This window comes from Trichechus manatus, unplaced genomic scaffold, assembly GCF_000243295.1.
Source record: "Trichechus manatus latirostris isolate Lorelei unplaced genomic scaffold, TriManLat1.0 scaffold00089, whole genome shotgun sequence".
NCBI classification, from domain to species: Eukaryota; Metazoa; Chordata; class Mammalia; order Sirenia; family Trichechidae; genus Trichechus; species Trichechus manatus.
The window spans coordinates 4,263,825-4,290,021 of record NW_004444025.1 but is presented as its reverse complement, the minus strand read 5'-3'; the positions used below and the strand labels follow the sequence as shown (position 1 = coordinate 4,290,021).

At 40.0% G+C, this 26,197-nt stretch overlaps 1 protein-coding gene across 1 annotated transcript in view; it reads left to right on the top strand.

The window, feature by feature from the left end:
• The window catches only part of SPMIP2 (sperm microtubule inner protein 2), a 174,485-nt gene that overhangs the window by 136,587 nt on the left and 11,701 nt on the right, over positions 1-26,197 (top strand). The window contains exon 4 of the mRNA XM_004382066.2: positions 13,084-13,273. Coding sequence (XP_004382123.2) covers positions 13,084-13,273 — 190 coding nt within the window. The remainder of the gene's footprint in view (positions 1-13,083; positions 13,274-26,197) is intronic.

Here is a 26,197-nt window from a genome sequence, read left to right as displayed (position 1 = left end):
TTTGGGAGTCTATCCTATATGGGGTTCATTGAGCTTCTTGGATGGTCAGCTTTTCATCTTTCATGATATTGGGGAAGTTTTCTGTCAGCAGTTCTTCAACAATCCTCTCTGTGTTTTCTGTTTTCTCCCCCTGTTCTGGAACTCTGATCACTCGGATATTTTTGCTTTTGCTTGTATCCCACATAATTCTCAGTTTCTTCATTTTTCTTTGTTCTTTTTTCTGACTTTTCCTCAGACTTGTATCCATGTGTTTGTCTTCAATTTCACTGATCCTGTCTTTCATCATTTCAAACGTGCTCCTCAGCCCTTCTGTGACACTGTCCATTTCTGAAATCTTGTTGTTTATCTTTTGGACTTCTAATTGTTGTTTTTGTATGATTTCTAGTTGTGAATTTATTTTAGCATTTTGTTCCTGAGTTATTTTCCTGAATTCTTCCTTTTTTTGTCTGTATTTTCCATGAATTTGTCTATTTTTTTCTCATTTTTATCTGCTTTTTGCTTCAACTCTTGTATAGCTCTGAATATTAGAGATTTGAGTTTTGTATCAGGTAGGTCTAGTGCCTTTTCTTCTACTGGAAAGTCATCTGATGTTTTATTTTGGATGCCTATTGGAACCATCCTGTCTTGTTTTTGTATATGTTTTCATATTGTCTGCTCTCTTCAGTACATTCGGTAGTTATTTTCATTGTTTATTGATTGTAGACTTGTTTGTTTCATCCTGCTTTTTGTTTTATTTGGGTATGTCTGAGCAGGCAGGCTCTGCTTTCTTTGTTGTTTGCTCGTCTGTAGGCATGATACTTTTCACCTCCTTCTCCAATTGGCAGGGGTCAGTCACTCAGGTATGGTACAGTATGGCAGGTCCAGCTGAAGGAGAGTTACTGGGATGGGTTGTTTGTGGCATGTACTAGGGCCAACAGGTCAGTCCAGGAATCAGTGAAGAGCAGGTTCTGGTAGGCCATGCCTGTGCTATTTGGGGGTGTGGAGATTGTGATGTGTGGAGGTAAGATGGTTATGGGAAAGAGGAGAGAGAGGAGAGAGGAACAGGGGCCAAAAACATACAAACGAACAAAAACGAGTGCTAAGGGAGCTTGCCACTGGAGTGGAGAGCTGAGATACTGGGAAATGGAGAAAAAGAAAAAGGATAAAAAATAAATAAATAAAAATTAGAAAAAAGAAGGAAAAGCAAAGGCCCGAGGGGATCCCACTGGTGTGGTTGTGAGGACTGGGGACATTGCTCCCAGGCCATGAAGTACAGCCTGGCTAGAAGTGGTAAAGATGTCACACATCCAAAGTATTCAGGAGACAGGAAGAGAAGGTAAGCAGAGAGAGATGAGAAACTGAGAAATGAAGACAGACAAAAAGGGAAAAAGAGAGAAAACAATCAATCAAAAAACAAACAAAACCAAAAAACAAGAAACAAGAAAAGCCCCCCAGGGATCCCACTGCAAGGCTGCACAGACTGAGGGAGTAGTTCCCAAGCTGCGCATTACTGCCCAGCTAGAAGGGGCTCTCAAGCTGAGAAAAGAAAAAGAAAAGAAACAAACAAATCAAAACAGAACAAATCAAAACAAACAAACAAAAATCCCCAGTGATCCCACCAGCGTGGCGGCACGGGCCAGGAAGCAGTTCCACCGTTGAGCGGTGTTTTGCAGCCTTTCAGGAAGAAGCAAAGATGGCACACAGAGCCAGGTATTTGAGAGAAAGTAGGGGGAGATAGTGAAAGGTATTGAAGTAACCAAAACAAGCAGAAAAAAGCAACACCAGCAACCAAGAAATGGCATTCAGGGAGCCAGCCAGTGCAGGCGGGCAGAATCCAAGCAGCACAGGGGTGAAGCCAATGCTTCCCAGCCAAGAGACTGTGGCCACAGGAAGCAGAGGGTGATGAAGAGTGGGGGGTAGGAAAGCATATATCACTGGTTACTGGTTCTTCTGTCTCCTACTGGGAGCTCTGTGAAGCTGCTTTACCATACCCCCGTTTGACAATCTCCAACAGGAGTCCAAGATGGCAGATCCTGCTGCGTTAGCTGATAGGGGACCTCTGCATGTATCTCTCCTCGCTGTCTGTTCTCTGTCGGTTTCTTATTCCATTCGGTGCTTGGCTGAGTTCTTTATCTCTTCATTTGGTGCTTAGGGTTTCAGGATTGACGTTTGTCTCTGACTTAGTTTTTTAGGATATTTGCTTTGGAGTGACGGCTTGGTGCTCCTGTCTATAGTGCCATGTTATCTGGAAGTCCTGGGCTTTTTCTTCTTAAAGGAAAAATAAGTATTCTTCCACTTCGTTATTGCTTTCTTTCTTTTAAAAATAGCTTTCAAGTGATGTTTTTATGTCTGAAATAGTTACTTTGGCAATTTGGAAAAACTTTTGTTGTGGTTTCCCAAACACTTCCTTGGGAAACAAATTCATTTTTATCCTTGAGACCGTATATGCTTCATTCTAACATGTGATTACATAGTTTTGTTTATAAATTTAAATAATTTCTACCTATTTTTCAAAAACATTTTGTGCCCCATAGATGCACAGACCCATTCAATACATTTGTCTTTGAATTGTTAATGATGTAAAACTGATTGTAGACATCTTTGCTATTTTGGGAGGAAGGGAACTCCAAAGCAAGAATAAAGGATTCAAGCAGCTATTAAAAATTATCTTCTACATTTTGTCATGAACGATTATCCTTGGACGTTTATTGTCATCAAATAACTTCTTGGTACACATTTCACTCATTTATAGATTCAACAATAAATAATCAATTGTTTATTCATATACTGATGTTGCTGGCCTTTTAGCATGTGTCTATATTACAGACTATTAGCTTTCTGTGTGGCTTCCCAGAGGACTGAGTACGGTAAGTGTATGCTCAAAAACTCTGGAAAACGCTTTTGTTATCTAAAAGCAAGATCAACATATAAACAGTCTCTGGATCTTCGAAGCCATACATTGCCTCGAGTTGTCCTAATCCTTCAGTTAATATTACTTTGGACCTTTTTTTTTTAACAGGTTAACTTACCACTCACAGGGAGATGCTCAGTTTCCCCAGCATCCTGCAGACTGAATGTTTAAACAACTACGCACATCCTTCTCGGTAGATAAATCCTTATACCCTCATTTGGACACTGATTACTGAAAATTAGCTTCTTTTATAAGCTACTTTCTCTTTCTACTTACCAAGAATCTCCTGAGCAACAACTAATCTAGGATAAATTCCATTAATATTTACGTTTTCTCTATTAATAATTGCTAACTATAGCTCTGTATTCATTTTGTTTGTCCAAATACAAAATATCAAGATAACTTCATGTTTTTAATCATCTCTATGACGACTGCTGATCCAGGATCAAATAAGGGTTATCCCAGAGGATTAAGACTAAACCTTTTGAAAACAAGGTACATCATCACGAATGATTCTGTGGGGGCAGGGAGAGGAAGGATATCAAAGTGTAGGAAATGAGGTTGGACTTAACAAAATTAGGCTATGGCTAAAATGAACCTGTAGCACCCCAAATTTCCCCAGTTCCTCCTTTGTGGTACCACCCCTTCAGAATATGTTCTCTAGAGAAGGATCAGGTAATAATGCTTTATAGCACCTTTCCCAGCTATGTGCACCAGAAGCCTGGTCTTTAGCTGTGTAGTGAAAGGCAGCAGCACAGAATAAGGTAGCATTTTCTCAGGCAGCCAGCGTCTCTGAAATCATTCCACATATGTGGCTGCCTGTGTCAGCAGTAACAGCCAATCCACCGATGAAGAAGGCCAAGTTAGGAAAGGAAAATATGATTAAAAACATCTTCAAAGCCCTATTGTTATTCCCTGGCAGATTGTGACTTAGGGGTGGACTATACCACAAATGCAGAAAGATCTTTAAAAAATAGGGGTCTTGCTTTCCTGCAAATGTTCTAAAGAGAGATGAACAGGGAGAGAAGACCTATTCTCCCAGAAAGCACATATCCCGCCAAATGGTTCTAAATGTGTTTCTCAAAAATATCCATGTGCCATCAATGGCTTTTTAGTACTTCCGGAAATGGGAAGAACAAAAATCAATGAAACTGTGAGAGCAAACATTTAAGGGAACCAGCTTGCTGAGGAAACAGGTAGTCATGCTTTTAAACCACAATACAGATACTGGGCCAGTCCTTTTCATGAGCTGAAAATGCATGAATGTTCGGAGTTACATCACTTTATCATGCCTCAGGAAAATGCTGAAGCCCTCAAGGGAAGTTTCCACATGTTTCTCTGTTAGAAACTCGAGTGAATAACTGTTTTTGGCATATACATTAGGCAACCAAACTGACTCACTGGAACTTAAACAAACAGTGAGTAGTTTTTTCTTTAACTTTGAAACCCAAAAAGACAGTAATTTTACCTATTAGAACTATTTCTAGTTAGCTGGAGGGAATCCCAAAGATGTGGATCAGAGTGCAAAACAGAAGAAAAAGGTTTGCTCCTGGGCAAGACTGAAGCTGGGTGGTCACTTCTCCAGAATAACCAGTTTCTTTCATCAATTTAAGTAAACATATTAATTCAAGCTGATTGTTTCACCAGCATACCAAGAGTTCATTGCATTGCTTGGTTATGAATCAAAGTGACTGCTGTGTAGTCTCCTGTTTCCCCAGATTGAGTCATAAAAAGACAGGAACACAGAGGACCAAACATAGAACCACCTTAGCAGGGCCCCTCTTCAGCCATCAAGAGTGTTTTCTCTGGCAGAAGCGTCAAAATGAAAGTTAAGCGTGTCCCATCAGATGTAGACAGTTATGTAAGCAAGTCCCAGCCAGTCATTTCCTAAATTAGTGCTGAAGTCTATTTTATCTTCTCACTCCATTTCTCTCCTGTGCATGCTGCTAGGAAAAGTTTAGTCATTTCTTAATTAAATAGCCAACAGTTTTAAGAAAAATTTAGCCATGTTTTATTATTAAAAAAGTACATGTTCATAGTTTTAAAAATTCAAATAGTAAGAGACTGTAAATTTAAAACTAAGTCCCTCTTGCTCCAAATACTCTATCCACAGCCAATCACAGTCCTTCCTGCCAGAGATAACAACAAAAGAGGGTTTTTTCTTCTTCTTTTTGTATCTTTATAGAAGCAAGCAAAATTTATCAAAAAACTTGTATGTCAGGCATTCTACTAGACACTAAAGATACAAACAAGTAAGAAATGCTTTTTTCCCTCAGCTAACAGATTTATTAGTGAAAGTCAACATGAAAACACCAAGTGTAATAGGTATGAACGATGTTCTGTGGGGAAAAAAAGAGAAGGGAATAATTCTGCCCCAGTGTTGAAGGTGGGGTAGACATTGAGGAATGCTTTGTAGGAGAGGTAACATGTGAGCTGTGTTTTTAAGGCTGCATAAGAAATATAAAGGAGAGAGTGGAGATGGATCCATGAAAGGAATTCTAGCCATAAGGAGGGACGTTGGTGAAAACAGTGATCTTCGTGGCATTTTAATGTGCCTTATTCCCATTACCCTCTTCCCAGCTTTGTGGTAGCTTTGAAAACTAACAGCATCATAGCCATAAAAAAAACCAAACCAAACCCATTGCTGTCGAATTGATTCTGACTTGTAGTGACTGCATAGGACAGAGTAGAATTACCCCACAGGATTTCCAAGGAGAAGCTGGTGGATTCAAACTGCTGACCTTTTGGTTTGCAGCTGAGTTTTTAACTGCTGCACCACCAGGGCTCCTCACAACCATGGTTGCTATGAAAATCAGCAACTACTAATCACTGGAGGGGGAGGACAGGATTGGAGCTCCCTGAAAAGCCCCATTCCCAGATAAATGTCATATTTGACCTATCTTGTAGCTCCCTGGAAAATCTCCATTCTCAGGGCTTGGCTTCATTTTACCTGATTTCTTATGCAAACAGCCCCATCCCATAGGCATTTGTTGAAAATAATCAGTGGTGAGTGTTTAACATCACAGTTGCCTGAGGGAGTGATACCAGTGGAGATGAACAAACGGCTGACCAAAAAACTTGAAAGAAAAAAACTAAGGAATGAGATATCTATAGGGGGCTTTGAAAAACTCCAACATATTTCTAGGAATCTACAAGCCCATGCCCAGGAAAGACCTGAGAAAGTCTTAAATCTCTTATCTTTGGCTGATCTTGAGGCTCCATGAGAGCAAGAATGAGGGCTGATGCAAAGTTGTAAACCACCTGCTGGAGCATTGAAAGTATACCTCAACACACACAAAGGCTATAAAACTTATTGGTACAAGGTCTTTACGGAAATGTCTGTCCAATCATTAGTTGACCACTGAGCAAACCAAGTAGAGACTTCAGGGAGTACACATGACTAAGAATACAGACTTTACACAGTTAGTCTAGGAACGTCACTAAACAAACAGCAGCAACATCATCACCACCACCTACAATAACGACAAAAATCCTGAGGAGGAAGGGGAAATCTGATTTCCAGAGCTGCCACATTATATTATTTAAAATCCTAAGTTTATAACAAAAAATAATTACGAGAAATGCAAAGAAATAGGAGCTATGACCCATTCTATGACCCATTCACAGGGAAAAAAAATGCAATTGAAACTGTTTCTGAGGAAGTCTAGATGTTGGACTTATAGACAAAGACTGTAAATCACCTGTTACAAATATGTACAAAGCACTAAGGAAACCATATCTAAAGAAAAGTATGAGAATGATTTCTCACCCATCAGAGAATATCAATGGAAATAAAAATGATAAATAAAAATTCTGGAATTGAAAACTAGCTGGTTCCACTGGTGAATTCTAGCAAATATTTATAAAAGAATTAGCATGAAACCATCACAAAATTTTCCAAAAAAAGAAACAAGGGAGGGACTGCTTCCTAACTAATTCTATGAGAGCAGCATTAAACTAATACCAAAACCAGACAAGTCATCACAAGAAAACTTCAAACCAATATCATTTATGGATATAGATGCAAAAATTCTCAGCCAAACACTGATTGAATTATGTTCTCCAAAATGTGTGTTGAAACACTAACCCCTATACCTGTGGATGTGATCTTGTTTGGAAATAGGGTTTTTTGTTATGCTATGATGTCATATCAATGTAGGATGTGTCCCAAACCTAATCATTTCTGTTATAAGAATAGTAGATGAGACTCAGCTGTGAATACATACTGAAGAAAACATATGCCATGTGAGGGTTGTCAAGAACCAAGGAATGCTTGGGCTACTAACAAGGAAGGGATGGACACAGCCAAGACCCTGATTTGGATTTTTAGCCTCCAGAAATGTGAGAAAATAAATTCTGTTCTTTAAAGCTATCTGTGGTATTTGTGTTACAACAGCACTAGCTAACTAAGACAACTACTAAATCAAATCCAGCAATATATAAAAATAATTATACACCATTACCAAATGGAAGGATTTATCTCAGGAATGTAAGGTTGGTTCAACATATGAAAATCAATCAATGTAATACACCATATCAATAGAATAAAAGATAAAAACCCCATGATCATCTTAATAGACACAGAAAAAACATTTGACAAAAATCCAATGTACCTGCTTGATAAAAACATTCACAAAAGTAGAAATAGAAGAGTGCGTCTCTCACTATGCCTCAAGGTTTTATTCAAAGCAATAATCAAGGAAAAGAAATCCAGATTGCAAAGGAAAAAGTAAAACTACCTCTATTTGCAGATGATGTGATCCTGTATATAGAAAATCTTAAGAAATCAAAAAAATTATTAGAATGAATAAATGAGCTCAGCAAGGCTGCAGGATACAAAATCAATATACACAAATCAGTTTTATCTCTCTACACTAGTAATGAATAATACAAAAGTAAAATTAAAAAATTCCATTTATAATAGCATCTAAAAGAATAAAAATTCTTAGGAATAAATTTAACAAAGGAAGTGCAAGACTTGTACATTGAAAATGACAAAATATTATTGAGAAAAATTAAAGAAGACCTAAATAAATGGAAAGACATCCATGTTCATGGACTGGAAGACTTAATATTGTCAAGATGGCAATATTTTTAAAATTGATCTATAGATTCCATGCAATCCCTATCAAAATCACAGCTGGCTTCTTTGCTGATATCAACAAGCTGATCTTAAAATTCATATGGAAATGCAAGGGACCCAGAAGAGCCAAAACAATCTTAAAAAGGAACAAAGTTGGAGGACTCACACTTTTTTATTTCAAAACTTACTACAAAGTGATAGTCATCAAAACAATGTGGTACTGGCATAAGGGGATACATACAGATCAATGGAATAGAATTGAGTGTCCAGAAACAAAGTGTCATATTTATGGCCAACTGATTTTTCACATGGGTGCTAAGGGAATTCAATAAGGAAAAATAGTCTTTCCAACAAATGGTGCTGTGACAACTGGTTATCCACACGCAAAAGACCAAAGTTGAACCTTTCCTCACACCTAAACAAAAACTAACTCAAACTGGATCAGAGATCAAGATATAAGAGTTAAAACTATAAAATTCTTCGAAGGAAACACGGGTAAATTTTCATGAAGGACATCTGCAGAATAACTGACCTGTATTATTCTAAATTATCAAGTGTATGCAAGTAACGAGAAGACTGAGAAGCTGTTCCAGATGGAAGGAGACTGAAGAGACTAAATCCAATGTGTGATTCTCTGAACTGGATTTTTTTTGCAAAACAAATGTTATTGGGACAATAATGGGCAAAAACTTTAATGGCGACCGAGGAGGTTTAGAAGCTAGTAATGTAAAAACGTGAATTTTCTGATATCTGTTGATTTTGATGGTTGTACTGAGGTTATATAGAATGTCTTTGCTTGTAGGAATTACACACTAAATTATTTGGTGATGGGCAGCATGTCAACAACATGCTTTCAAATGGCTCAGGAAAAGAGGTTTTTGTACTGTGCTTCTACTTTTCTATAAGCTTGAGATCGTTTCAAAAAAAGAAAAGAAAAAAGAAATATCTGACTCTTATGGATACACTTAGGAATTAAGTAGTAAGAATGTTACATAAGAATTTTTTGTTGTTGTTTAGTTTGGTTGTGTGTGTGTCACTAACACTGAACCACTAAGGATCGCCCAATTGTGTTCCATCTAGATCCACACTTTCTGCTCCTTGGTTTACCTATTTGGACTTCGTAAATCAGTTGTAAGGTCAACATAGTGTGTTCAAATCTCCAGAGTTGATGTTGTTAGGTGCCATCAAGTCAGTTCTGACTCATAGCGACCCTATGTACCACAGAATGAAACACTGTCCAGTCCTGCACCATCCTCACAATTATTGTTATGCTTGAGCCCATTGTTGCAGCCACTGTGCAATCCATCTCTCTGAGGGTCTTCCTCTTTTTCACTGACCCTCCACTTTACCAAGCATGATGTCCTTCTCCAGGGACTGGTTGGTCCCTCCTGATAACATGTCCAAGGTATGTGAGACATAGTCTCACCATCCTTGCTTCTAAGGAGCATTCTGGTTGTACTTCTTCCAAGACAGATTTGTTCATTCTTCTGGCAGTGCATGGTATATTCAATATTCTTCACCAACACCACAATTCAAAGGCATCAATTCTTCTTCTGTCTTCCTTATTCATGGTCCAGCTTTTGCATGCATATGAGGTGATTGAAAACACCATGGCTTGGGTCAGGCGCACCTTAGTCTTCAAGGTTACCTCCTTGCTTTTTAACACTTTAAAGAGGTCCTTTGCAGCAGATTTCCCCAATGCCAACGCATCTTTTGATTTTCTTGCTGCTGCTTCCATGGGTGTTGATCATGGATCCAAGTAAAATGAAATCCTTGATGACTTCAATCTTTTCTCTGTTTATCAAGATGTTGCTTATTGGTCCAGTTGTGAGGATTTTTGTTTTCTTTATGTTGAGGTGTAATCCATACTGAGGGCTGTGGTCTTTGATCTTCATGAGTAAGTGCTTCAAGTCCTCTTCACTTTCAGCAAACAAGGTTGTATCATCTGTATAATGCAGGTTGTTAATGAGTCTTCCTCCAATGCTGATGCTGCATTCTTCTTCCTATAGTCCAGCTTCTCAGATTATTTGCTCAGCATACAGATTGAAGAAGCATCGTGAAAGGATACAAGCCTGACACACACACTTCCTGACTGTAAACCACGCAGTCTCCCCTTGTTCTTTTCAAACGACTGCTTCTTGATCCATGCACAGGTTTCTCATGAGCACAATTAAGGGTTCTGGAATTCCCATTCTTTGCTACATTATCCATAATTCGTTACGAGCCACACAGTCGAATGTCGTTGCATATCCAATAAAACACAGGTAAACATCTTTCTGGTATTCTCTGCTTTCAGCCAGGATACATCTGACATCAGCATTGATATCCCTGGTTCCACGTCCTTTTCTGAATCCAGCTTGAATTTCTGGCAGTTCCCTGTTGATACACAATATTCTTCACCAACACCACAATTCAAAGGCATCAATTCTTCTTCGGTCTTCCTTATTCATGGTTCAGCTTTTGCATGCATATGAGGTGATTGAAGGGGTGGAGGGGAATAGGAGGGAAGAAAAGTAGAAACCCTTTAAAGTAATCCAGTTCTGATCTGCTCCTTCCCTCTCTAATTACACCATTCATCAAAGATTAGTTAGGTAGGAAATATCCCTGGGTGGCACGAACGGTTAAGTGCTCGACTGCTAGCTGAAAGGTTGGTGGTTCAAACAGACCCAGAGGTGCCTTGGAAGACAGGGCTGGCGATCTGCTTCCAAAATGCCACAGCCTTAAGAACCCTGTGGAGCAGTTCTACTCTGCACACATGGGGTCACCATGAGTCAGAAATCGACTTGACAGCAACTAACAACAACACCGAGAGCGTAATGGGTATTGAAGACCCAATGCTGAATGAGACACATTCTGTGCCCTTTAAGGAACTCGGAGTCTCGCGGGAGGGTGAGCTAGAAATTTAAGTATATCCCAACAACAACAACAAAACCCATTGCCATCAAGTCGATTCCGACGCATATTAACTCTTTAGAGTAGAACTGCCTCATAGGGTTTCCAAGGCTGCAATCTTTAAGGAAGCAGACCGCCACATCTTTCTCCGGGAGCAGCTGCTGGGTTCAAACGGCAGACCTTTTGGTTACCAGCCGAGTGCTTAAACACTGCACCACCAGGGCTCCTATATTCTAATCGTTTCCAAAATAAGTCATATACAAAGTACTATGAAGGAGAAAAACTGCTGCCTGACAGGCATAAGGGAAGTATTCACGGAGAAGTTGCTGTATAAAGCATGACCCAGGTTGCAGCTTGCCAGGAAAGGAGGAGGGGAGGGGACTGCAAGCAGAAGAAAGAGCTAAAGATCTGAGAGCGCAGCGTCTTCAGAGCTAACAGAGAGAAAGGGGAGGATTGAGAGCGCACAGAGGCACTGTGTGCGCGTCCGCAGGGCGGGCAAGAACACACCAGGAAGGCTCACAGTCATCAGAACATTTAATAGAAGAAAAAATGGGCAAAAAGCAGACAGCAACCTCAAACACTCCTGTATGCTGTGCCGAGGAGTTTGCATGTTATTGCAGGGCTATGGGAAGCCAGCGGAGGGTGCGCGGGTGAGTGACTCGGTGCGCTCTCTCCCAGCACCCGCAGTCTGTGATGCTCAGGAGTGGGCAGGGAGTGTCTGACCTCTGTGCACGACCAGGATTGCTGACTCCCTCGCTTCTATTTAGCTCTTTGCTCAAACATTACCTCCTCCCCTCCCGCCTACCCTCACAAAAATAGCATCCCTGACATTTCCTACTTCTTATCTGGGTTTATTTTTCTTCCTGGATATTTTACTTGTTTGCTGTCGGTCTCTCCCAGTGGTATATAAGCGCTATGGTAACAGGGACTTTGTCTTCTTACCGCGGTCTCCTCAGGGCCTTGTACAGTGTCTGGCATATTGTAAGTGCTGGAAGGTTCTTGAATGAGTGAAGTGCGGTGCAGACCTGCCACAAATCTTGGTCCAAAGAACTTGGGAACCCGTGAAATTCAGATTCTAGGAAGGGAACTTTGCTTTTGCCAAGGGCTTCTGCAGCCCAGTTTGAGTCATGGTGGGGTAAGCAGCTCCAAGACGCTTTCTAGACAGACAACAGCTTTCAAAACGAAACGGCAAATCCTTAACCTTCAAATTCTTCTATCAATGTAGAACAAAATTCTAACTCACCAAAAAAAAAAAAAAAAAAAAAAAGCTTGTCTGACAGAGACTGGAGAAACCCAGAGACTATGGCTCCTGGACATCCTTTTAACTCAGTACTGAAGTCACTCTTGAGGTTCCTCCTTCAGCCAAAGATTAGACAGGCCCATAAAACAAAATGAGACTAAATGGACACATCAGCTCAGGGGCAAGGATGAGAAGGCAGGAGGGGACAGGAAAGCTGGTAATGGGGAACCCAAGGTCAAGAAGGGGAGAGTGTTGGTATGTCGTGGGGTTGGCAACCGATGTCACAAAACAATATGTGTATTAATTGTTTAATGAGCAACTAATTTGCTCTGTAAACATCCATCTAAAACACAATAAAAGAAAAAAAATCTAAAAAACAAACAAAAACTTTTTCTATCAGTTTTCCAGAGCTGGTCCTTTATAATCAGAAAGAAGGGCTCAAATAATGTTCTAATTTAGGGTTGTTGGAATCTACCCAAGGACCTCACTGAGGAAAGAGGATGGAGCTTAGATCTTTCTTCTAGCACACTGTCCAAAGCCGGAGTCTGGAATCACAAAGCTGGTGTTTTCCTAAATACCCACGGGATTTCAAAATGGGCAGGTCGTGTCCTCCAGGATAACGCATGAGTCTCATGAGGTCTCAGCCTTAACATGCCACCTTCAACTCCCCAAGGTGCATGGCTGGTTTGAAAACGGCAGCATACACAGGTGCATCCAGGAACTAGGTTCCTAGATAAGTGTCTGGTCGGGGAGAGGTGGGTATTTCCCTGCATCTCCAGCAGCTGGACGTCCAGCAGAGTGGAGTGGAGAGAGTCTACAACCTTCTCAGCACGCTGGCTGATGGGTCAGGTTCTTAGCTTTCCCAAGCCACATGGTGAGAAATCAGCTCCAATCACAAGTGAATCAAGTATCTGAAAACGCCTGGCCTTGTTTCTAAGCCTTTACAATTCAAGAACTCACCAATTATTTCTATTTCAGGCAACCCAAACCTTATATTCTGGATATGCAAGGAAAATTTGGTCGTGGTTTTATTGCCTGGCATCTTGGTGATTATGAGCAGACCGATACGAGAAATTCCAAGCGGGCTCTCCTGGTTAAGAAGAGTAAGGCTGATGCCCCAAGAACTTCCAGACCATCTAACCTGCCAAAGCTACCCCAAAAGGAACAGGTATGATCTTTTGTTTTCTGAACCATCACAGAAAAAAATCAAACTGTTTTAACATGAATTAGACAGCATTGTTAAATAGTAATACTACGAATAATCAGTTTTATAGCTCCTTTTACCCTGTTAAAGCATTTGTAATTTACATTAGATTTCCACAGTAAAGTACATACTATGGGTAAAGCAGTTGCTGTCGAGTCAGTTCCGACTCACAGTGACCCCATGTGTGTCACAGTAGAATTGTTCTCCATAGGATTTTCAATGGCTGGTTTTTTGGAAATAGATTGCCAGGCCTCTCTTCCAAGGAGCATCTGTGTGGATTTGAATCTCCAGCCTTTCAACTAGCAGCCAAGCGCTTAACTGCTGAGCCATCAGAGCTCCTTATACAGTGGGTAGGTGGGTATTATTACCATTTTATAGCTAAAGAAAACCAGAGGTAGTGTGGTCCAGTCCTTAGAACTACTTATTTATATATGGTTTAACCTAGAGAGAATGGCCATCCCCTTAATTTTCAAAAACTGAGAAAACACCCAGTCTGTGAAATGGAGGTAAATCTGTAACCGCCCATACGCCTTCACAGACTGATTAACAGACTAAAAATATACCAGTTTGAATCCTTGTTTTTTTTTTTTTTCTTTTACTATCTATGGAATCTTGGACAAGTTGCGTAATTTCCGTATGTAGGTTTTTATAAGTAAACTGAGAATCTCACTATGTGTGCTGAATATCTTGTAGAGTTATCATGAGACTCAAGTAAAGACTGATTCAACTCAACGTCAATCCCCTGAAGCCTAGGTACAAAGCCACCACTCGTCGGTCAGTTTCTCGTACTGTGGTGGCTTGTGTGTTGCTGTGATGCTGGAAGGTATGCCACCAGTATTTCAAACAGGGTCACCTATGGTGGACAGGTTTCAGAGGAGCTTCCAGACTAAGATAGACTAGGAAGAAGGACCTGATGGTCTACTTCTGAAAAAATGAGCCAGTGAAAACCTTATGAATACCAGGGGAATATTGTTGTTATAGTGTCAGAAGATGAACCCCTCAGGTTGGAAGGCACTCAAAATACTGTACAGGTGAAGTCCTGCCACCTCAAAGTAGAGATGACCTTAATGACATGGATGGACTAAAGTTTTCAGGGCCTTCATTTGCTCATGTGGCATGACTCAAAATGAGGAGAAACAGCTGCAAACTTCCATTAAAAATCAGAACATGGAATGTACAAAGTATGAATCTAAGAAAATCGGAAGTCATCAAAAATGAAATGGAACACATTAAGATCAATAGCCTAGGTATTAGTGAGCTGAAATGGACTGACATTGGCCATTTTGAATTGGACAATCATATGGAATAGTGTTGAATTCAACATTAAAATGAATATTTCAAGATCTGTCCTGAAGTACAATGCTGTCTGTGATAGGGTAATATCCATTTGCCTACAAGGAAGACCAATTAATATGATTATTATTCAAATTTACGCACTAACCACTAATGTCAAAGTTGAAGGAATTGAAGATTTTTACTAACTTCTGCAGTCTGAAATTAATCAAACATGCAATCAAGATGTATTGATAATTACTGGTGATTAGAATGCAAAAGTTGGAAACAGAGAAGAAGGATTAGTAGTTGGAAAACATAGCTTAGGTGATAGAAAAGACAACAGAGCTCAGGTAATAGAATTTTGCAAAACCAAAGACTTATTCTTTGCAAATACCTTTTTTCAGCAACTTAAAAGGCAACTATACATGTGGACCACGTCAGATGGAATACACAGGAATCAAATCGACTACATCTGTGGAAAGAAACAATGGAGAAGCTCTTTATCATTAGTCAGAATAAGGCCGGGGCTCACTGCAGAACAGACCATCAATTGCTAATATGCAAGTTCAAGTTGAAGCTGAAGAAAATAAGAACAAGTCCACAAGAGCCAAAGTACCACCTTGAGTATATCCCACCTGAATTTAGAGACCATCTCAAGAATAGATTTGACACATTGAACACTAATGACCGAAGACCGGACAAGTTGTGGGATGACTTCAAGGACATCATACATGAAGAAAGAAAAAGGTTATTAAAAAGACAGGAAAGAAAGAAAAGACCAAAATGGATGTCAGAAGAGACACTGAAACTTGCTCTTCAATGAAGAGCAGCTAAGCAAATGGAAGAAATGATGAAGAACTGAACAGAAGATTTCAAAGGGAGGCTTGAGAAGACAAAGTAAAGTTTTACAATGACATGTGCAAATACCTGGAGTTAGAAAACCAAAAGGGAAGAACACACTCGGCATTTCTCAAGCTGAAAGAACTGAAGAAAAAAAATTCAAGCCTCAAGTTGCAATATTGAAGAATTCTACTGGGAAAATATTAAATGACATAGGAACCATCAAAAGAAGATGGAAGGAATACACAGAGTCACTGTACCAAAAAGAACTGATCAACATTCAACCATTTCAGGAGGTAGCATATGATCAAGAACCCGTGGTACTGAAGGAAGGAATCCAAGCTGTACTGAAGGCATTGGCGAAAAACAAGGCTCCAGGAATTGACAGAATACCAACTGAGATGTTTCAACAAATGGATGCAGCGCTGGAGGTGCCAAGAAATTTGGAAGACAGCTATCTGGACAACCGACTGGAAAAGACCCATATCTGTGCCCATTTTAAAGAAAGGTGATCAAACAGAATGTGGAAATTTTCAAACAATATCATTAATATTACATGCAAGTAAAATTTTGCTGAAGATCATTCAAAGATGGTTGCAGCAGTACATCAACAGGGAACTGCCAGAAATTCAGGCCTGATTCAGAAGAGGACACGATATGAGGGATATCATGGCTGATTCAGATGGATCTTGGCTGAAAGCAGAGAATACTAGAAAAATGTTTACTTGTGTTTTATTGACTTAGCAAAGGCATTGGACTGTGTGGGTCATAACACATTATGGATAACATTTAGAAGAGTGGGAGTTCAACAACAATTGTGCTCATGAAGAACCTGTACATAGATCAAGAGGCAGTGGTTCAAACAGAACAAGAGGATACTGCATGGTTTAAAATCAGGAAAGGTGTCCGTCAGGGTTATATCCTTTCACCATACTTATTCAGTCTGTATGCTGAGCAAATATTTCAAGAAGCTAGATTGTATGAAGAAGAATGTGGCATCAGGATTGGAGGAAGACTCGTTTACAACCTTCTATATGCAGATGACACAACTTTGCTTGCTGAAAGCAAAGAGGACTTCAAGCACTTACTGATGATGATCAAAGACTACAGCCTTCAAAAACTAATTATAAAATTTACATTGAAAGGAAAGAGGCCCCCAGATATGTAAAGCACTATTGAAGAAAAGGAATAAAGTAGGAGGACTCGCACAACCTGACCTCAGAACCTACTATACAGCTACGGTAGTCAAAACAGACTGGTATTGGTGCAACGACAGACACATTGACCAGCTGAACAGAATCGAAAACCCAGATGTAAATCCATCCACCTACGGTCACCTGATCTTTGACAAAGGCCCAAAATCCATAAAATGGGGGAAAAGACAGTCTTTTTTTTAACCAATGGTGCTCGCAAAACTGGATGTCCATCTGTAAAAAAATGAAACAGGACCCATACTTCACACCATACACAAAAACTAATTCAAAATGGATCAAAGACCTAAATATAAAACCAAAAACTATAAAGATCATAGAAGAAAAGATAGGGTCAATGCTAGAGGCCCTAATACATGGCATAAATAGTGTACAAACAAAACTAACAATACACGAACACCAGAAGATAAGCTAGATAACTGTGATCTTCTAAAAATTAAACACGCTCATCAAAAGACTTCAACAAAAGAGTAAAAAGAGAGCTTACAGACTAGGACAAAAATTTTGGCTATGACAAATCTGACAAAGTTCTAATCTCTAAAATCTATAGGAAAATCCAAATCCAACACCTCTACAACAAAAAGACAAATAAGTCAATTAAAAAATGGGCAAAGGATATGAACAGACACTTCACCAAAGAAGACGTGCAGGCAGCTAACAGACATATGAGGATTCCCGAGATCACAGCCATTAGAGAAATACAAATCAAAACCACAATGAGATACCATCTCACCCCGGCATTACTGGCATGAATCAAAAAAACAGAAAATAATAAATGTTGGAGAGGTTGCGGGGAGCTTGGAACTCTTATGCACTGCTGATGGGAATGCAAAATGGTACAACCATTTTGGGAAACAATATGGCGCTTCCTTAAAAACCTAGAAATAGAAATACCATATGATCCAGCAATCCCACTCCTAGGAATATATCCTAGAGAAATAAGAGCTGTCATACGAATAGACATATGCACACCCATGTTCATTGTAGTATTATTCACAACAGCAAAAAGATGGAAACAACTTAAGTTCCTATAAACAGATGAATGGATAAACAAACTATGGTACATACACTCAATGGAATACTATGCAACAATAAAGAACAATGATGAATCTGTTAAACATCTCACAACATGGACGAATCTGGAGGGCATCAGGCTGAGTGACATAAATCTATTGCAAAAGGACACATACTGTATGAAACCACTATTATAAAAATTCATGAAAAGGTTTACACAAAGAAAGAAACAATCTTTGATGATTACTAGGGAGGGGAGAGAAGGAGAGGGAAGAGGAGGGGAGGGGAGGGGAAAACACTAACTAGACAATACAAACCCATTGCGGTCAAGTCGATTCTGACTAATAGTGATCTTATTGGACGGAGTAGAACTGCCCCATAGGGCTTCCAGGGAGTGGCTGTTGGATTTGAACTGTTAATCTTTTGGTTAGCAGCCAAGCTCTTAACCAGGGCTCCAACTAGACAATAGATAAGTGGTAACTTTGGTGAAGTGTAAGACAGTACACCATACTGGGGGAGTCAGCACAACTTGACCAAGGCAAGGTTACGGAAGCTTCATAGACACATCCAAACTCCCTGAGGGACTGAATTACTGGGCTGAGGGCTGGGGACCATGGTCTCAGGGGACATTTAGCTCAACTGGCATAACATAGTTTATAAAGAAAATGTTCTACATCCTACTTTGGTGAGTATCGTCTGGGGTCTTGAAAGCTTGTGAGCGGCCATCTAAGATATTCCACTGGTCCCACCCCATCTGGAGCAAGGAAGAATGAAGAAAACCAAAGACACAAGGGAAAGATTAGTCCAAAGGACTACTGGACCATGACTACCACAGCCTCCACCGGACTGAGTCCAGCACAACTAGATGGTGCCCGACTACCACCATTGACTACTCTGACAGGGATCACAATGGAGGGTCCCGGACAGAGCTGGAGAAAAATGTAGAACAAGATTCTAACTCACAAAAAAAGACCAGACTCACTGGTCTGACAGAGACTGGAGAAACCCAGAGACTACGGCCCCCGGACACCCTTTTAACTCAGTACTGAAGTCACTCCTGAGGTTCACCCTTCAGCCAAAGAATAGACAGGCCCATAAAACAAAATGAGACTAAATGGGCACACCAGCTCAGGGGCAAGGATGAGAAGGCAGGAGGGGACAGAAAAGCTGGTGATGGGGAACCCAAGGTCAAGAAGGGGAGAGTGTTGATATGTCGTGGGGTTGGCAACCAATGTCACAAAACAATATGTGTATTAATCGTTTAATGAGAAACTAATTTGCTCTGTAAACCTTTATCTAAAGCAAAATAAAATAAATAAAAAAGACTACATCCTTCAGTATGCAGTACATCTCAACATAAGGAAAACAAAAATCCTCACAACTGGACCAATAAGCAACATAGTGATAAACAAAGAAAATACTGACGTTTTCAAGGATTTCATTTTACTTGGATCCACAATCAATGCCCACGGCAGCAACAGTCAAGAAATCAAATGACGTATTACATTGGGCAAATCTGCTGCAAAAGACATCTTTAAAGTTTTAAAAGCAATGATGTCACTTTGAGGACTGAGGTGTGCCTGACCCAAGCCATGGTATTTTTAATCGCCTCATATGCATGGGAAAGCTGGACCATGAATAAAGAAGACCAAAGAAGAATTGACATCTTTGAGTTACGGTGTTGGCGAAGAATATTGAGTATACCATGGACTGCCAGAAGAACCAACAAATCTGTCTTGGAAGAAGTACAGCTAGAATGCTCCTTAGAAGTGAGGATGGCGAGACTTCATCTCATGTACTTTGGACATGTTATCAGAAGGGACCAGTCCCTGGAGAAGGACACCATGCTTGATAAAGTAGAAGGTTAGCAAAACAGAGAAAGAGCCTCAGTGAGATGGGCTCAAGCATAACAACGATTTTGAGGATGGCGCAGGACTGGGCAGTGTTTCGTTCTGTTGTATATAGGGTTGCTATGAGTTGGAACTGCTTGGACGGCACCTGACAACAATAAAATGTGCCAACCATTCTGCTAAATTAGCCCTCAGCACAATCCCACAGCATGATGCAGTTCGGAGTCCAGTATGTCAATACTGAGTATGATAACAAATTTCAATTACAGAAAAGGAGACAGAAGAGCTTGGATATGTTCAGAGACTCCTGTTCCCTTTAAGAAGGGAGACTCTCGCTCCATTGAAGAATCTTGCCAACTCACTAAAATACTGTTCTCTCTGTCGCCAGAGATCTGAGTCATCGGCAATTAAGTATGTCTATTTGGAACATTCTCTGAGGAAGTTGTACTAGTCCTCCCTGGTAGGTCCTGACTCCAGGGACACTTTGTAGTAAAAGGGGAGCAGTTCAGCAGCTAACATTCCTATGTGGTCTGAATTTTGGGATAGGTCCAAATGAGATGATTTCTTGTAGCGTGTGTGGAGGAGGGCTTGAATTAGTTACTTTCCATCACTGAACCAATTTTGTGTAGGATTAGAGCTATTATGTATTAAACTATCCTAAAATCTTCCTCCTATCATTTTTTAAATCCAATTGAGATATTTTTGTGCATTAAAAAAAAAATCTTTTAAGAGACTTTTTATCTTGAAAAGATTTCCAACTTAAAGAATTGTGAGAACAGTACAAAGAATTCCTGAGACACTCTTCACCCAGAATCATCAGTTAATTTGGTTTGCTTTAATGCCCTCTTTCTAAATATGTATGCGTGTGTATATATGTATACACACTAGCATTTTTTTTTTCTGAACCATTTGAAAGTAAGCTGCAGACATGGTGCCCCTTTACTCCTAAATATTTCAGGGTATATTTCCTAAGAACAAGGATGTTCTCTCACATAGCCACAGTACAATTATGAGATTCAGAAAATTTAATCTAATCTATAGTCAAATTTTGTTAATTGTCCCAGTAATGTGCTTTGTTTTTTTCCCTGACCCAGGATCCAATCTGGCATCATGTAGTGCATTGGGTCATCATGGCTCTTTAGTCTCCTTTCACTTGGAACAGTTGCTTTGTCTTTCACGACACTAACATTTTTGAAGGGGACAGGCCAGTTCTGCAGACTCTCTCTCAGTTTTGGTCTGTCCAGTGTTTCCTTATGATCACATTCAGTTCGTGTGTTTTTGGAGGTGTCTCGGATAGGTGATGTTGTGTTATTCTCAGTGTATCGCATCAAGAGGCATCATTCATTCTAGTTTAACTCATTATTGGTGATGATAATTGGTCAGTCATACTCCTTCCCTTCCAGAGATAAAATATTATATCATTCAAAATAATCCCTCTTTTTATTAACCAGGTTTTCCTTTAAATTTTTAGATTGTCCCACAGAGTTTTTTTTTTTTTAATTGCGTAAAATATTTGGGTAACAAACATTTGCCATTTCAACAATCTTCACACATACAGTTCAGTAACATTAATTACGTTCATCATGTTCAGCCCAAATTTTTTCATTGCCCTTAACCAAAGCTCAGTGTCCCCTGAGCTTCATGTCTCCTTTCCCCACAGAATTCTTATGGATATTTCAGTAAGGTCTATTCCTTAGATGGGGCCAAGGTGGGCCTGGGAAAATAATTTGAAGGAAGTATTCTTATAAATTCAAGTCAATAATGAATACAATGTTATGTAAAGCCACCAACACAATGTCTCACACACAGTCATCAGTGGGTGGCTTCTATTACCATCTTACCTGAGATGCCAGTGCATTCTCCACTCTTATGCTTCAAGAATCAGGACCATTAGAAAGTACACTGAGAGACTCTAAGAAGTAAAAATTTGTCAATGGTATTGGGTATGCGAAAGCTAGACAATGAATAAGGAAGACTGAAGAAAAATTGATGCCTTTGCATTATGGTGTTGGTGAAGAATGCTGAATATACCATGGACTGCCAGAAGAACGAACAAATCTGTCTTGAAAGAAGTACAGTCAGAATTCTCCTTAGAAGTGAGGATGGCGAGACTTCGTCTCATGTACTTTGGACATGTTATCAGGAGGGATCAGTCCCTGGAGAAGAACATCATGCTTGGTAAAGTAGAGGGTCAGCAAAAGAGAAAGATCCTCAATGAGACAGATTGACAGTGACTGAAACAATGGGCTCAAACGTAGCAAGGACGGTGCAAGACTGGGCCAAGTTTCATTCTGTTTTATATAGGGTTGCTATGATTCAGAACTAACTCAATGGTACCTAACAACATTGGGGAACTTGGGGGTCTTAGAGAGTATTTTAAAAGCATAAACTTGTATATAATATTACATACTTTCTCATAAGATAGGCAGTTGAAAATAGAGATATTTTATATTCAGGTTCTTGAATTAGGATTGTCATTTATAAATTTAAGTTTAGAATTTAATCACAATGTTTCTAAAAGTACAACTTATAATATTTAACAGTATGTACTATTCTTGCATACATTTACCCAAAATGCTCTTACAAATATTTCTGGAAATCAATTGGGCAAACTTTTAAACTGTTTCTTCTATTATATTTCCCCAAATATCTAAAATTTTTTAAATGACAAAATATCTTTCAAATTCTATGTTCTATCCACTTATTTTTCCCTTCATGATTTTTGGTAATGGTTTTTCTCCACACAAAATCCACCTGAACGTCAAATTCATGTGCATGGGACAGACACTTCTAGACATCATCCACTTCTACTTCATTTCTTTGTTTGAAAATAATCTCACTGACCTCCTTCATTCCAATATGTATTGGACATCATTCTCAGTGATTGGTACATTCTCTCACTCATCTACTCACATTGAGTGCTAAGAGCAGAAACTCTCAAATTTAAGGGCGCATAACAATGTGATCAACTCGGGATTGCATTTAAGTAGGTGTAGGAATGGGGTGGGCTTGAGATTCTGGGTTTTATCAAGCTCTCAGGCCGTGCAGCAATGATGCAGTTGTTGCTGGTTGGGACCTACAGTAGTTAACAACGTGTTAGAGGATTTCAAGCTGAGTTGAATTCTGAGCTACAAACAGAAGGGACTTGGTGGGACAGGGGAGATAGGGAGAGGAGGAAAGACAGATTTGCAGGGTAAAGGCAGTGATACTCTAGAGCCTTTGGGAAAGTGCATGTAAGGACAGAGTGTCTGGAGAATAAAGTGCAAAGGGAGTATCTGGTGATGAGGCTGGAGAAGAGGGATCAGCTGGGTCACTGGACTGCACTGTGCTAGGGGACTTGGATTTTACTGGAAGGACTTTCGAACAGAGAAGTGACAGGATTAAATTTGTCTTTTAGAAAGACATCAGCCTGGGGAAGGATGGGTTAGAACTGTTTGATATGAAAGAGTTAAGGCATTAAGCCATCTTGGGGAGCATTTCAGTAGCTCAGTGGAGAAATGAGCAGGGCTTGAAACAAGGCAGAGAGAAAGGAAAAAAGATGATGCATTTGAGGCATTATGAAAGTAGTTCATTAGCTCTCAGTGCTGCGCAGACGTGAGGAGACTTCCATTACAATGGCAAGGGAGGAATGGAGAGAGAGCCTGCGGGTCCCGGGGAGAGCAGCAGGGATAGAAGCCAGGTGACAGTGAGCAGAGAACAAACAGGACGCAAGGGAAGCCAAGGCAGCTCTCTGGAAAACGCCCGGTTGTCGAGGGAACGAGAGAAACTTCAGAGAAAGAGAGGGGGGCAAAGGTTTAATACGGGTCAACTTTTTCTTTTTTGACATTCTGAGCAGAAAAAGATGAAAGGGATGATAATTGATGGCTTAAGGTCTCCAGAAAGCAAAGGGAGCTGTACGACTATAGGAATACAAACTGTACGGATTCATCATTATCAGAAGGGGGGTTTTCTTCCATTGAGAACCATCTCAGAGGCTCATTTCTAACATTTATGCTTTTCTTGTTCTCCAACTCTTTTTTTGCAGCACATTTACAGGATGCTGTGATTTGTATTGGATACTTAGGAGATAACTCTGAAGTCCGTACTGTTTATTATGTCAAAAACCTTGGCTTCCAAGTCTACTTCCTATGACTTGGTAGGAGAATATTCTGACACTACCCAACTCTGCTTTTCGGACGTCATATATCATTGGACTGATCTCTTATTTTAGTACTACATAACTTCTTTGGTTTTTCTTCATGGTGCTTGCCAGAACCATACACAGTATGTTTTCAGTGAGGGGCTCTGGCTTCTAGAGTCACAGAGCTCAAATGCATGCACTTCTCTCCTTCCCTCCCCTACTTCCCATCCATGTTCCCAAGTCCGGCTTAAAAGAATGCAAGCGAAGGACCAGCATGTTGCTTCCTGCTCCAAATCTACCAGTTAATCAGTTGCTGTTGAGTCAGTTCTGACTCACGGCAACCCCATGTGTGTCAGAATAGAACTGTGCTCCATAGGGTTTTCAATGGCTGATTTTTGGGAAGTAGATCACCAGGTCTTTCTTCTGAGGCACCTCTGGCTGGACTCAAACCTCCAACCTTTCAGTTAGAAGCCGAGCACATTAACCGTGGACTCACAGAAAACTTATTAGGCAAACTGATTTTATCCCACAGGGCTTCTTAATCATCTTTTAGACAGGGAGCTAGCTCTCCCCTCTCATACTGATGACATTTGGCCTTTTAAATTCATGGCTGGAAACTTCTCTGCCCTTGGGCAAGTCATGACTTGTTTCCATTTCTTCACATGTACAATATAGGAAAAGTTGCACTCTCCTATTTCGTGGGTCTTGCAAGACCAATGGATTATTTATCGCAAATACCTTTTTTCAACAACATACACGGTGATATACACGTGGATCTCGCAGGATGGAATACACAGGAATCAAATCAACTACATTTGTGGAAAGAGACGATGGAAAAGTTCAGTATCACCAGTCAAAACAAAGCCAGGGGCTGACTGCGGAACAGACCATCAATTGCTTATATGCAGGTTCAAGTTGAAGAAAATTCGAACAAATCCACAAGAGCCAATATACTACCCTGAGTATATCCCACCTGAATTTAGAGACCATCTCAAGAATATATTTGATGCACTGAACATTAATGACCAAAGAACAGATCAGTTGTGAGATGACATCAAGTACATCATAAATGAAGAAAGCAAGAGGTCATTAAAAAGACAGCAAAGAAAAAAAAGACCAAAATGGATGTCAGAAGAGACTCTGAAACTTGCTCTTGAATGCACAGCAGCTAAAACAAATGGAAGAAATGATGAAATAAAAGAGCTGAACAGAGGATTTCAAAGGGCGGCTCAAGAAGATAAAGTATTATATTGAAATGCGCAAAGACTTGGAGTTAGAAAACCAAAAGGGAAGAATACACTTGGCATTTCTCAAGCTGAAAGAAACAAAGAAAAAATTCAGGCCTGGAGCTGCAATATTGAAGGATTCTATGGGCAAGACATTGAGTGACGCAGGAAGCATCAAAAGAAGATGGAAGGAATACACAGAGTCACTGTACCTAAGTAAAAGTACATTCAACCATTTCAGGAGGCAGCATATGATCAAGAACCGACGGTGCTGAAGGAAGAAGTCTAAGCTGCACTGAAGGCACTGATCGAAAACAACGTTCCAGGAATTGACGGAATACCAACTGAGATGTTTCAACAAATGGATGCAGCGCTGGAGGTGCTCACTCATCTATGCCAAGAAATTTGTAAGATGGCTACCTGGCCATGTGACTGGATGAGATCTATATATGTGCTCATCCCAAAGAAAGGTAATCCAACAGAATGTGGAAATTATCAAACAATATGATTAATATCACACACAAGTAAAATTTTGCTGAAGGTAATTCAAAAATGGTTACAGCAGTACATCAACAGGGAACGTCCAGAAATTCAAGCCAGATTCAGAAGAGAACATGGAATGAGGGCTATCATTGCTGATGTCTGATGGATCTTGGATGAAAGCAGAGAATACTAGAAAGATGTTTACCTGTGTTTTGTTGGCTATGCAAAGGCATTCCACTGTGTAGATCGTAACAAATTACAGATCACATTGTGAAGAATGGGAATTCCAGAACACTTAGTTGTGTTCAGGTGGAACCTGTACATAGACCAAGAGGCAGTCATTTGAACAGAACGAGGGAATACTGAGTGGTTTAAAATCAGGAAAGGTGTGCATCAGGGTTGTATCCTCTCACCATACTTATTCCATCTATATGCTAAGTAAATAACCCGAGAAACTGGACTATATGAAGAAGAACGCAACATCAGGATTGGAGGAAGACTCATTAACAACCTGTGATATGCAGATGACACAACCTTGCTTGCTGAAAGCGAAGACGACTGGAAGCACTTACTGATGAAGATCAAAGACCACAGCCTTCAGTATGGACTACACCTCAACATTAAGAAAACAGAAGTCCTCACAACTGGACCAATAAGCAACATCATGATAAATGGAGAAAAGACTGAAGTTGTCAAGGATTTCATTTTACTTGGATCCACAATCAACATCCATGAAAGCAGCAGTCAAGAAATCAAACGACGTTGCACTGGGCAAATCTGCTGCAAAAGACCTCTTTAAAGTGTTAAAAAGCAAATACGTCACTTTGAGGACTAAGGTGCACTTGACCCAAGCCATGGTGTTTTCAATC